Source organism: Orycteropus afer, unplaced genomic scaffold (genome assembly GCF_000298275.1).
Source record: "Orycteropus afer afer isolate SDZICR_OR568_19922 unplaced genomic scaffold, OryAfe1.0 scaffold00290, whole genome shotgun sequence".
Taxonomy (NCBI): domain Eukaryota; kingdom Metazoa; phylum Chordata; class Mammalia; order Tubulidentata; family Orycteropodidae; genus Orycteropus; species Orycteropus afer.
Window position 1 is genome coordinate 2,248,468 of NW_006921877.1, and position 14,414 is coordinate 2,262,881.

At 37.7% G+C, this 14,414-nt stretch overlaps 1 protein-coding gene across 1 annotated transcript in view; it reads right to left on the bottom strand.

Annotated features, from left to right (window-relative positions):
• Positions 1-8,289: 8,289 nt before the first annotated feature.
• Positions 8,290-14,414, bottom strand: part of GABPB2 (GA binding protein transcription factor subunit beta 2) — a 20,901-nt gene continuing 14,776 nt past the window's right edge. The window contains exons 6-8 of the mRNA XM_007950910.2: positions 12,445-12,630; positions 8,737-8,867; positions 8,290-8,589 (exon numbers count right to left, since the gene is read on the bottom strand). Coding sequence (XP_007949101.1) covers positions 8,290-8,589; positions 8,737-8,867; positions 12,445-12,630 — 617 coding nt within the window. The remainder of the gene's footprint in view (positions 8,590-8,736; positions 8,868-12,444; positions 12,631-14,414) is intronic.

Sequence of the window (14,414 nt, forward strand, 5' to 3'; positions counted from 1 at the left end):
TGTCATTGCTCTTATGTCTCAGAAATATACACAGAAGTGGGCCTGCTGGATCATAAGATATTTCTGTTTCTAGCAAGTTAAGTGCCATACCATTTTCCATAGTAGTTGTACCATTTTACAACCTCACTAGTCTAAGAGTTCCAATCTCCCCACAACCTCACCAACATTTTTTTTTTTTATTTGATCACTGCCATTTTTGCAGGGGTAAGATGGTATCTCATTGTAGTTTTTGATCTGCATCTCTCTAATGGCTAATGATCGAAGCATCTTTCATGTATTTGTTGGCCACCTAAATGTTCTCTTTGGTGAAGTGTCTGTTTATGTCCTCAGCCCATTTTTTGATTGGATTGTTTGTATTTTTATTCTTAAGTTGTTGAAGTTTTCTACATATTTTAGACATTAGACCTTTATCAGGTATGTCGTTGCCAAAGATTTTTTTCCCTACTCTGTAGGTTCAGTTTCACTCTCTTGGTAGTCTTTTGATGCATAAGTATTTAATTTTTAGAAAATCTGAGTTATCTCTTACCTTCTTTTGTTGTGCGTTTTTAGTTGTGTTTGATATTTGTGCTGAAAAGTAGGCTCCCTGGTTTTGTACCTATGTTATTTTCTAGGAACTTTATAGTTTTAGCTTTAACATTTAGGTCTTTTTGGATCCATTTAGAGTTAGTTTTTGTGCATGGCATGAGGTGTAGATTCTGTTTCATTTTTCTGCAAATAGATATCCAGTTTTGCCAGCACCATTTATTAAAGACTGTTTCTTCTCCATCAAATGGACTTTGACCCTTTGTTGAAGAACAGCTGCCAGTAGATGGATGGATTTACTTCTGGGTTCTCAATTCTACTCCACTGGTTTATGTGTCTGTAATTGAACTAGTACCAGGTTGTTTTGATTACTGTTGCTGTATAGTAAGTTTTGCTATTGGGAAGTGTGAGGCCTCGTACTTTGCCTCCTTCTTCAATATTGCTTTACCTATTTGAGGCCTCTTTCCTTTCCATATAAAGTTGGAGATTAGTTTTTCTAGTTCCTTGAAGAATGTTGTTGGCATTGGGATTGCATTATATCTATAGATCACTTTGGGTAGTACTGACATTCCCTAATGTTAAATCTTCCAATCTCTGAGCATGAATGTTTTCCATTTGTGTACATTTTAGTTTCTTGCAGTGTTTTATAGTTTTCCTTGTCTAAGTCTTTTACATCCCTGGCTAAGTGTATTCCTAGGTATTTTATCCTTTTGGGGGTTATTATAAATGGTATTTTTTTTTTTTTCTTGATTTTCTTTCGGAGTCCTCTATTAATGCAGGGGGAACCCAACTGTTTTGTGTGATCTTGTACCCTGTCACTTTGCTGAATCCTTCTATTAGTTTCAGTAACTTTCTTGTGGAACCTCTGAGATTTTCTATGTATAGGATCATGTCACCTGTGAATAAGGGTAGTTTTAATTCTTTCTTTTCAATTTGGATACCCTTTATTTTTCTTTCTTATTGTTCTGGCTAGGACTTCCAGGATAATATTGAGTAAGATTGGAGAGAAAGGGTATCTTTGGAGCACTGTGGTTGCTATCAAAAGGTCAGTGGTTTGAACCACCAGCCACTCCACAGAAGAAAGATGTAGCATTCTGCTTCCATAAAGATTTATGGCCTTGAAAACCCTAAGCGATTGTCCTATTCTGTCCTACCGAGTTGCTATGAATTAAGAGTTGACTTGATGGCAGTGGGTTCTGTTTTTATTTTTGGTGTCTCATTCCCATTTGCAAGAGGAATGCTCAGTTTTTCTCCATTGAGGACAATATTGGCTGTTGGTTTTGTATATATGCCTTTATTATGTTGAGGAATTTCCCTTCTATTCCTATTTTGCTGAGAGTTTTTATCAAGAAAGGATTCAATACCATTTGCTGGATAGATTTTTCTTTCCCTATGGAATGGGCTTAGCATTCTTATAAAAAAAAGTTGACCACAGTCCCCTATAATCTTAATTTACCCTGTTACCTATCATATATCTTTCACAAACCCTACATAGGTATAGTTATTACTAGATTGTTCCCACTTCAACCTCTCATGTATTTTCTTTCATGTCACATATTTTCTACCTAATGATCTCCTTGGGGTAGAGGGCTCACTTCCACAGACAGAGAAAATCTTAAGATAGTTGCTCTAATTCATGTTTTTCCCCCATCATTTAAGAATCTTATCTTTCAGAGAACCCAAAATTCCTATCTAATTCCTTTCCATTTTTCCCATCTTCCTGATAATTTTTCTTGCCAGAATTTTAATTTAATAAGACTCTTAGTTTATTGTTCAAGGGTCCTGCTCTTTTTTTCCTCAGCACAGCAAGGACATATACATCTATGAGGTACCTGCCAGAAGTACCTTGTATTTCATAAGTACACTATATTTGTTGACAATATGTATTTATCAACAAGCAATTATACACACACAGCCTAATACATGGTGGGTGTTTAATTTCCTAAAAATTTACTTTAAGCGCTTGAGTAGAGATTCTAGTTGTTAAACACTGGGGCTCATATGTCCTCAACATTGGGATCAACCTCTTTTGCTTCAGAAAGACATCTTTATTGCCAACTGAGCAGCTTCTGAGAACAATACTTACTAGCCAGCCAGAGTGGTCTACTCAACCCTGGCTATCAATGGTAATTTTGCCACAGCCAGGTTGCTACTTACATGTGCTTAATAAATGTGTGCCGAATTGGACTGATAGCTGCAAGGAGCTTATTAACTAAGAATAGCTGAGAAATCAGCAAAGCAAATCCACTATTCCCAAGCCTGAGCCTGGTGTGTTCTCCCTACATCTCAGCAATGATTTTACTCCCACACAAGGGCACAGAATGGTTTCCTATAGCTACTGTTCTCCTCCCTTGTTGTTTACTTTTAGGGAAAGGGGTGGGTGGTGAGAAAAGGGAAGCAGACAGAGGTAAATTTAACAAGACAGTCAAAAGCTCTCTCCATTCTCACCTCAATTTTTACCTCAATCTGCTCTGCCTTGCTCAGGCTGAAAGGGGTAGCTAAGTAAACTGCAGAAGGTATGAATGGGTTAGAAAAGACCCCTAACAGAAGTCTCCTCATTAGCTCAGATGGGCAGGACACTTTGCTATTAAGGTGTAACTGTGATCAAGGGAGTAGGTACAATTTTTGCCCAGGAGATGAAAAATAATTCAAAGACATCCTGAAATGGTAAGACTTTGACATTTTATTAAGAAACATCTTTATTTTAAATGATAGTATAAAAATTGTATATATATCTATATAGTTACATACACACAATACTCACACATACATATACACACACATAACTTGCTCATCAGAATCAAATCTTCTTTCATTAAAATTCTAAATACAAAAAGAGAATTTATATTTAAGCTTTCCTAAATGTATATATGTACATAAAGCTGTAAAGCAACCTGAAAAACTGAGTGCATTTTGAGACGCATCTAGGCACCCTCTCCCACTCCCCTCAAACCCCCCTGGCCATACACAAATGGCCTTGGCAGAAGGCAGGAGGAGAGTACACAGGGCAAAGCCAGGGAAGGGAGTTGCTACTATTACTGTTGATAAAGCAATATGCCTGAAACCAACTGGGAAACATAGCATAGAGGGTGTGACCTAGATTAATTCTCAGAAAAAAAAGCACCTCAGAACAAACAGAAAATATGTGGTGGGAAAAGAAGGGAGTGGAGAGAGCAAAGACAAACCCCACAGATTAGAAATGACCTACTAATTAAGTTCTAGTACCTGGGAAAGACTCAATAAGCTAAGAACAATGGGGTCACAGAAGCAGACAGTTGTTGGGGGAGACAGAGATAGGGAATCACAATTTCCTGTCATTAATAAGCCAGACTGCTACCATAGAGTCTAGGGATGTCATCCCACCCGCTAATCCTAATAAGGCTCAGCAAAAAGGCACCACCAGAAGCACAAAGTTACTGGATTCTAATTCACATCGTTCTAGCTAGCTCCTGGTCTCTTGTTAACTAAATTGGCATAGGAAAGAGTGCTAACTCAGAAGGGGGGGGGGAATTCATCATATAAACTAGAAACAGGTAAGAACCTAGAGCAGCATATAGGTGGTCTTGACATGTATTCCATTAAAAGCTCCTTTTTTAGCAGTACAAAGATGAGTCTGTCTACAGGAGTAACAAACAGAAGGCCATTTTCCAAACAAGTATGACAAAAAAAAAAAAAAGTTTCACATTCAATATTAAACTCCTGGGAAAGTTCACTATATGCCCCAAATCTTCTAGCTCTGGAGGCTCATAATGTTTTCAGGAGAGAGATACACATGCTTTCTCTCAAAAATGATGAGATTTCTAAACTGGGAAAGTAGATGTATAGAGTGTTTGCTCCTTCTGCCATGGCCCTTTACCTGGGGTTCCCTTCCTGTTCAGAGATGTAAGAGATTTATAAGTGCCAGTCAAAACAGCTACCATAGGAGTGGAAAGGAAGCCTGCTCTATGGAAGGGCAGTTCCATCCCTGCCTCTGACTCTACTCTGAATCTTCCAGCTTACATAGTGTCATCACATTATATGCTAAACAAATCCCTTTAAAGCCAGGCACTGGCTCTCCCTGGGGCCTCACTCATGTTTCTCATTACTGCCTGTTAGAGCACTTTCCAGCAGACACATCTTTCAGAAAGGGCCAAAGCAACGCTTTATCTTCCTCAGTCCCCATATTGTGCACATTTCCAGCAATCCTAAGAAACCTCTATGTGTTTAATGAAATAAAAATACTTCTAGGTCTTACCAGGTACTTTAGAGCTGAATCTCACATAAGCAAAGAGAAAAGTGGGAAAATCCATTATGTACACACTAACATACCCTCTGGTAGCATAGTGGCTAAGACACTTGCCTGCTAACCAGACGGCTGGCGGTTCAAACCCACCAGCCACTCCTCGGAAGGAAGGTTGGGCAATCCTACTTCTGTAGTGATACTGCCTCGGAAACCCAAGGAGGGGTCGCTATGAGTCAGGGCTGACTTGACGGCACATAACAACAACAACAACAACAACATACCCTCAGCAAAGGGTTATTAAAAAATGCCCTGGCCACACAATACCTACTTCATCTGGAGAGCCCTCTATAAATTTTATTTTTCTTTTTAAAGTAATTCATTTTATATCAATAGAAAAAGAGAAATCAGTTCATATGCTATCGATTTTTAACATTACTGAGCAGACACAAAAAATTTAATAAAATAATGGTAACGCTGAAGAAGAGGTAAAGGCAAAAACAAAAATAAATACAGATCTGACGGGGGAAAAAAGATCTTTTAAGGCACTGGGTTAAAGAATATAAAAAACCTAAAGTGAAGTTCTCCCATACTTTTAATTAAGAGACCCTAATTCTGGCAAGGCAATTAAGAGATCCCACAGAGGTAGTGATAGGAAGGGAATGCAGGTTTATAATGAATTTCCCTGGAGCTAGGAACAAGAAATTAAGATTTACTTTTTCCTCTTTTTTGTGGGGAAGGTTTAAGACCAGAATGCAAATGTAGAGTCTAAAATTCCTGACATTAATACTGATATTGCTAGAGCAGCTTTATTTTAAGTAGGCAACAATTCTAGACTCCAAGTTTCTTCTGCTCAAGTACCAACTCTGAAACACTTGCCTGGGGAATGAGAACTATTATCTGATCCTCTGTAATCTAAGCTGCCAATAAGTCAGTTGGAATCCTCTGAACCAGATGATCTAAGCAAGATATTCCCAACTTCCATGGCTAATCCAGAAAGATAAGCAAAATCCTGAAATGATACTGCCATTAATGTACATAATATTTAACTTCTAACTACTTCAAGGTATCCCGGCCTACCATTCTCTCTATGGCAGTACAAATGGAGATCAAATTCTCTTCTCCTTGTCTGCGATGCTAAAAGGTCTATTCCAAGTATATAAAAAATGAGCATCTTTTTGCTGTCTACCCCTTTCCAGACATTCCCTTCTCTTCCTTCCTACCCTAGCCTATCCTATAACAAATTATTCTATCTAAAAGACCCCATCATCAAAAATGACTTGGACTGTACTAGGGAATTTTGGGGGTGGGAATGATAGCCTCTTAGAGGAACAGAATAAGAACTACAGAGTTCCCCAAAAAAAGAGGGAACTCTGCTGTATGCTCAGAAGGGAATACCCCTAATCATTAGTTAACCCAAAAGTGAGTAGTCAGGCCTGGTTATCTTCTGTAGAGTTATCCTCTACCCCATTACACACACATACACACACACGTATGTACATATATATGTATGAATATGTAACTTTTTTAAAAAGGAATTAAAGTCAACATATTAACTAATAACATAAAAAACATCTAAAATGATAATTGTTCCCTCTAGTTAAGCTAAGGCTCTGAAATGGTACACATAGCAGCTTATTGTTAGCACCGGGTTCCCAAAGGGAAGCAGAATAAAGAAAAACATCACAAATAAGAACAGAATAATCTGATAGTAGATACTGTAATTTTATCCTCACCCTCACCCACGCTCTTCTACTGTATTTTCCCCACCATCCACTAGCCCTGAGTAACTGCTGATCATCTGCAAAGTGCTCAGTACTCAGGTCTGTGGAGAAAACCTAGCTAAAGTGGCCAGTAGCCAAGACCAATTTCAAAACTTTTTTTTTGCCTATAAACCCCAATAGTCAATTCTGTTTGTTAAATTTGTTTTAGGGAGTTATGTTTTCAGTCTATTTTGAGCCCGAAATGATTCTGCACCTCTGGAAAACTGTAGCAAATTACTTTGCTAATCAAGGTAAATGGAGCCATGTTAACTGTCAAGATTTTTTCCAAATTAAAAATGCATGTTTTTTCCTCATGATCACTATTAAGAAAATCGTATTCTAAACAGTCATTCAAATGTTTACTTGGCACATCTCCCTCTGGTTTCAGTTTCTAATTTACAATAAAGCAAGCAAGCAAGTCTAGAATGATGAAGGCCCAATTTTAAAGGCAGTAACCTCTTTTGTTTTTTTAACCTCTTGTAATATAATGTCTTCCAACTTCCATCTCTCCATCCATATTCCTTTTCTTTTGTAAAAACTCCATGCTAAACACAAAAAACCCCCAGCAATGAAACATTTACCAAAAGTCTCTGGGCAAAGGAAGCAGGCATAGTGGGAGAGAAGGGAGAAAAGGAGACAAAGTACCTGGCCAGAATCTTTAGTTCCTTACTTTACAGCACTATGGTTCTTATTTCCTTTGTCAACACAGAGTCCAAGTACTAGGGCCCAAGCTAAAAAAACAGAGCAATGTACTTATCCCCAATCAAACAAACACAATATCCTCAGCATTTGTCGCCCTTTTTTTTTTTTTTGCATTTAAGGGGCTAACATCTGAGCTCCCCAGAATGGCACACATATCCTAGATGATAGTTACAAAATTCAGCAAAATTATATAAAATTAAAGAGTTTGAGCTTGATATTGTATAAAGAAATGTCTGAGAGCAAATTGTTCTGACAACAGACCACTCTCCTATTTGCAATTTTATGAAATGCAGCCAGAATGAAGTTTGTATCTCAGGACCAGATTGTTTCATAACCCCACAAGCCTCTTTTAGGCCACTTTCCAGGACTGTGCAGTCCAGCCTGGAAGGTTTTGGTTTTATATATACTTTTCCCACAAAAACAAGTTTTCTTTCCCTTCCATTTTGAAAAACTCTATTTTAGATTCTTAAACTGATATGTGAACTATGACACACAATGTATGTAAATCTGCCAGGCAATAGCACAAATTTCTTTTTAGTGAAATTAACTTACAATAGTTGGGAGATGCCTGCTCTTTGGCAGTGATTTTCCTTTTCTCTTCTCCAAAGCTGCTTCCAAACACACAGTATCTCCTCCCACCCCCGTGCCAATTAATTTTCTTCTATAACAGAAATACATCATAAAACCAAGGCAAATTTTCAGGTCACTAGACGGTACAATTATTAAAGACTCTGAGTGTGAATGAATTAAGAATATTATCTTAAAATCTTTTGATATAAAGTCAATTATTTATAAAAAACAATGAATGAATCCACAATATCCAGCATTTTTTCACCTCTATTCTTCAAGTAATAACGTGAATTGAGTAATTTGGTCCTTATTCTTTTGGGCCCTCAGAAAAAGTGTCCCTAAACTTGGCTTTGAATTTTCCAGTTGCATAGAGAGCTTTCCTGAGCCTAAGCATGATACCCTGCTATAGTTTTCTTCTTAAGGACATTCTTAATTTTCATACAATGTTTGCCCCTGTATTTTCTTTTTAAAAGTGAAAAAGATGGGCATAGTGCAAGTTGTGGCTCTTGCGTGTTAAGATGAAACTGTTTGTATGGAAACTCCGGTATGAGGCTCCATGGTCTCTGGTACCCCAATCATTTCTGTCCCTCTCCCTTCTACCTCCTCCTCTGTGACAACTACAGCATCTACCTCAGCCACCTCTTCAACCATGGTGATATCAACTCCATTGGGCTGTTGTCGGGCCATAGCCTCCAGCTTGAGGCGGTACTGTTCTGCCTCTTGCTCTTTCTTTAGGAGCTGGTGTCGGTATTCCTGAGCTCTTCGATTGGCTTCCTGGAGCTGTTGCTGTAGTAGGGCTCTTTCACTGCCTTCCTACAAAAGTAAACTATGTCACCACCAGGTAAGAATTCTTGATTATAGATTATCCAGAGAGCAGACAAAAAGAAGGGTTCAGGCCTAAAAGTTAGGCTTTCAATTCTTTCTCTTCTCTTCTCTCTACCACTGCGAAAAAAACGTTACCTTACTTTCCTCCACATTGTTTGTTATCTCTTCTATCCTTGGTTTCTTAGTCAGTGGCAATTTCTCTGTTTCTTTTTCTTCCTCTTCAATTATAGTCTCCTCTGCAACCTGACCAGCAGGTACAGTTAGAACTACAAGCCAAAGGACACCAATTAGAGATAATGAATACATAGTAAAACAAAAAGATTTTGTTTTCACTTAAAAAAAAAGAAATACGTTCTCTAATATCTTATAATTTTTCATATCTCGTTGGATTTTAGAATCAACAGGTAAAATATGGTGTTGCAGAGAGAAACATAAAGAATTAGAGAGGCACTAAAAAGGCTTCAGAAAGGAGGGGCACTGATTTGCGTGTTTGGAAGGTTAATTATCATATCTGAGGTTCTTATAAAAGATGTTTGACTGGGTCAGCAGCTATGACAAATTAGCTTATCTATTCTGTAGGAATAACTTGTCCAAAGAAAGTCTGAAGTCTTTACATGAGATTTTTAAGAAACCATTAATGAAAGCAGCTTGCCATAAACTGTACGTAATTGTTTCTCTCTTCAAGAGATGAATGAGACAAGGGTCAACACAACACTTGAACACAACACACACAAAATGTACCACACACCTTTCAAAATGGCTAAAATGAAAAATGGTAATAATGCCAAACACATATGGGGATTATGAAGAAACTGGATCATTCATACATTACTGGGAATGTAAAATGGTACAGTCACTCTAGAAAATAGTTTGGTAGTTTCTTATAAAACTAAACATGTGTTTACCATACAACCAAACAACTAACTACACTCTAGAGCCTTTATCCCAGAGAAATGAAAACCTATAGTTACATAAAAACTGATACACAACTCTTCACAGCAGCTTTATTAGTAATAACCAGAATCAGGATATAACTCAGGTGTCCTCCAAGGGTAAACGAACTTTGGTACATCCATACTTTGGAATAATACTCAGCTATGAAAAAGAATGAACTAGTAACATATACAACTTAATAGCTCTTAAGGGAAGTATGCTAAGTTAAAAAAAGGGAATCTCAAAAGATTACATACAGTATGGTTCCATTTATATAACATTCTTGAAATGACAAAAATATAGAAAGGGAGGGCAGATTAGACTAGTGGTTGCCAGGGGTTAGGAATGGGATTGGGGAGGAAGGTGGCTGTGGATAGAAAAGAATAGTACTTGGGATCCTTGTGCCTATTTTAAATCCTCACTCTGGTGGTATGCACACAAGTATACACATGTATTAAATTGCATGAACTAAGTACACACAAACACACACAAAAATAAGTACACGTAAAACTGAAAAAACTCAATAGGGCTGATGGATTTATCAATGTCAATTTCCTGGTTGTAATATACTATATACAAAATGTTAACACTGGAGGAAAATGGGTGAAGGGTATAGGGGATATTTCTGTGTCATGTCTCACAATTGTACATGAACGTACAGTTATCTGGAAATAAATAAAAATTTATATTTAGGTTTTAGGATGCATCATATTTTTAACAGAAAAATTTACCTAGTTATTTGATTCAGCTGATTTAAAAATTAGCTTGTAGTCCTTAAATGCTCATCAAATGATGACAGTGGAAAGTGGCATAGATATATGCTGAATGAAGATGGGAGTTTAGTCTGGGATTTAAAACTGTTGTAGAGAATTCATGAAATCTGTTTTCATTCTTTGGGCATGATTAAGCATATTTGTAAAAAGTAGTTCATTTAAGTAAAATCTCAAATTCTATTCTTTTTCTCCAAAGCAACTCAATTCTCCTTTATTTGTCTCCATTTTAAGCAAAGTCATTCATGTACCCAGGGAGTACCCCAAAACTTAAAATGATAATCATTCGCAAAAATATCAGCAGTGTATTTCCAAATAGGATGAATAAGAACTTGTGATACCAAAGTTTGGGTTATAAAGATTTAATTCCTATTCTCTTTTCCTATACTGCAGATATCCATCTCCTCAGATAATCTGAAAACTGTGAAACTGTCATAATCATTTAGGCCAAACCAAAACTTTGGCGACACAAAGAAAGACAATTATACCAATCATCTCTTTCTCAAACTCTAATATTTTTAAGGACTCAATTATCATAGATTGGTTTATTTTACTTTTTATAAAAATTTTTACTTTATTTTTTCTTCTAAGATACAGTTTATTTTTATAAATGTGATAAATCATCCCAATATTTATCTATTTTTTTGACTAATATACTCTTATTACTCTGGTGGTATAGTGCCTAAAGCATCTGACTGCTAACCAAAAGTCTGGCTGCTAACCAGCCACTCCTTGGAAGGAACGCTGGGCAATCTACTTCCATAGAGACACTGCCTTGGAAACCCAAGGAGGGGTCACTATGAGTCGGAATTGACTTGATGGCAGTGAGTTTTTTTTTTTTTTTAATATAGTCAAATTGTTCAAAAATCAAAAGCTATAGAAGTGTATTCAGTGAAAAACTTCCCATTTACCTTCCTGGGAGTAACCAGTGTCATCATTTTCTTGTACGTTCTTCGAGAGATAGTCCAAGTCTATGTAGCACATAATACACACTATCCTCATCTTGGTTTTATTACTTAACAACATATTTTGGCAGTTGGACAAAACTGGTATATAAGAATTTTCCTTGTTTTTTGTTCTTTTTACTGTATTGTTGCAGAGTATTCCATTGTATACGAGTCAGATCCGACTCATAGCAACCCCTCCTCCTTGGGTTTCTGAGGCAATATCATTACAGAAGTAGATTGCCCAACCTTCCTTCCGAGGAGTGGCTGGTGGGTTTGAACCACCAGTTTTCTGGTTAGCAGTCAAATGCTTAGGCACTATACCACCAGAGCTCCCATTCTATTGTATAGTGTACCATAATTTATCCATTCTCCTACTGACATATATACATAGGTTCTTTTTTATTTATAGCTATTAAAAATAACACTGTAATGAATAATTTAGTATATTATAATAAATAACTTGGTATATATGTAATTTCTCTGTGTGTGAGTATAAATTCCTAGGGGGTTGAAAAAAACTTTTAAGCTAAAGGGTATGTGCACTTTTAATAGTGATAGATATTGCCAATTTGCTCTTTAGAGGCTGCATTAATTTAGTCTTCCCAGTGACAGAGTGCCTATTTCCCACCACTGTTGACAACACATTTATAACATTATCTTACTGCAGTATTTGTTTGCATGTCTTTTGTTATGAATGAAGTAGGTTGAACACATTTTTATATTTTTAAGAGCCATAAGTATTTTCTTTTCTGAACACTACTGGTGCCTATAGGAGCTCTGGTAGCATAGTGCCTAAGGCACTTGACTGCTAACCAGAAGGCTAGTGGTTCAAACCCACCAGCCACTCCTTGGAAGGAAGGTTGGGCAATCCTACTTCTGTAATGATACCGCCTCGGAAACCCAAAGAGGGGGTTGCTATGAGTTGGGGCTGACTTGATGGCACATAACAACAACAACTGGTGCCTATAATTGGCTCTTTTTTCTACCAGATTACTGGTTTTCACTCTCAAATTTTATATATATTAGGGACTTAACCTTTGCAAGATGGGTTTCTTTCTTTCTCAGAGCTTCTTTGCCCCTTCTTGCACCTGACATCTTCCCACTCCCACTATCTGCCATAAGTATTTACACTTTAGGTAAGTGTTCAGTGTCTAAAATATTTAATAAAAAATTGTCTAAATGGGACAACTCACCTTGCTGCCCATCTTGCATAGTTACAATAAATGGCTGGCCAATGCCTCCAGTAGGGATTGAAGTTTGGAGATGACCCAGAGGGACTCCATCAGTCACTATGGTGATGACCCTCTGGCCTCCACTTCCGACTACTTGCTGGATTGATGAGTCAACAGAATTTCCTTCAACAATTTCCTCTGAATTGGCTAGAGATGACAAAAGTACATTTAAATTTTCAGCTTTAAAACAAAACATGAGTATAGTAATTTTAGCCTCCTTGAAACTGACAATTTTCAGAGACACAGGAAAACTTGAAAAAATGGCTGGATTCAACAATTCACAAAAGCAAGCTCTTGTGAACAATGCTAACTCAGAGGAGAAAAGAAAACAGGAACTGCTTTAGAACAGTGTTTTCTAAAATGTCCTTAGTGAAAAAGGAAGACATGGAGAGGTGCACATGAGGTATAGAAAATAAATTTTTACATACACAATCTGACATTATCAGTAATAACAAATACTAATCTATGGGTGGATACACAGGTAGACAGGCAAAATGATGAGATATGAGTAGGCAAAGGGAATATACCCATAACCATATATAAACCTGGCATATATCAACATACATATTTTTATGTGCTATAAAAATGTCCAGGAGCTCTGGTAGCATAGTGGCTAAAGCACTTGACTGCTAACCAGAAGGCTGGCGGTTCAAACCCACCAGCCACTCCTCGGAAGGAAGGTTGGGCAATCCTACTTCCGTAGTGATACTGCCTCGGAAACCCAAGGAGGGGTTGCTATGAGTCGGGGCTGACTCGACGGCACATAACAACAACAACAACAACAACATAAAAATGTCCATAGATATAACAGAGCTAACAGTAATGTAATAGAGCCACAGCCAAACACCTTGAGGGAGGGAGTTGCTGTGCCTGTGGGCCTTGGACCATGGTCGCAGGGGACATCAAGCTCAATTAGCATAACATACTACACAAAAACACTGTTCTATATCTTACTTTGGTTGAGTAGCGACCAGGGTCTTAAAAGTTTATGAGTGGCCATCTAAGATGCAACAATTGGTCTTTTCTTGTCTGGAGCAAAGAAGAGTGAAGAAAATCAAAGATGCATAGAAATAATTAGTCCAAGGGACTACTGGACCATGGGAACCTCAGCCTCTATGACCCTGCGACCAGAAGAACAAGATGGTGCCCAGCTACCACCGCTGACCACTCAGAAAGGAATCCAAATTGGAGATCATACATAGAGAGAGAGAAAACCATGGAACAAAACCCAAAATCATTAAATAAGACCAGACTTACTTATCTGATAGAGACTGGTGAAAGTGCTGAGACTATGGTCTCTAGTCACCTTTCCAGCCTAGAACTGAACCCACTTCCATGGCTTAACTTCTAGCCAAACAACAGACAGGCCTATGAAGTGAACAATTACACCAGGGAGGTGCACTCCTTAGAACAATCAACCATGAGAGATCAGAAGGGCAGTATTTGCACAAGGAGATAGCTCAGAGGGCAGGAATGCATAGGAAAGAAGGACACAGGGAAAAGGTAACCCCAGGAAGAAGTGGAAAGAGAACTATTACATTGTGGGGACTGCAATCAATGTTATAAAACAAAATGTATATAAGCTATTTGAATGGAAAATGGAACTCGCTCTGTAAGCTTTCACTCAAATCACAATAAAAAAAGGAAATATCCTTAGTAAGACGTTAATAGCTTACACTAAAAATATATTCTATGTACAAATGAGTTTTCAAATGCTGTTAAGTATGCTTAAACTTGTTTGTTTTGTGCTCTCGCAGATTCCTGTGGTGGTAGGACTTAAGAATTAACCTAAAAATCACCTGGCTAGCCAGGGACTGCATGGACTGTGCACGGAGGCTGGGGAACAAACGGAGAAGGTGAAGAGAAAGGTGGGCTGAGCTGTGGACTTTTGCCGGTCCGGAGGGCGCCGCCATTTTGAAGGTTTAAAAAGC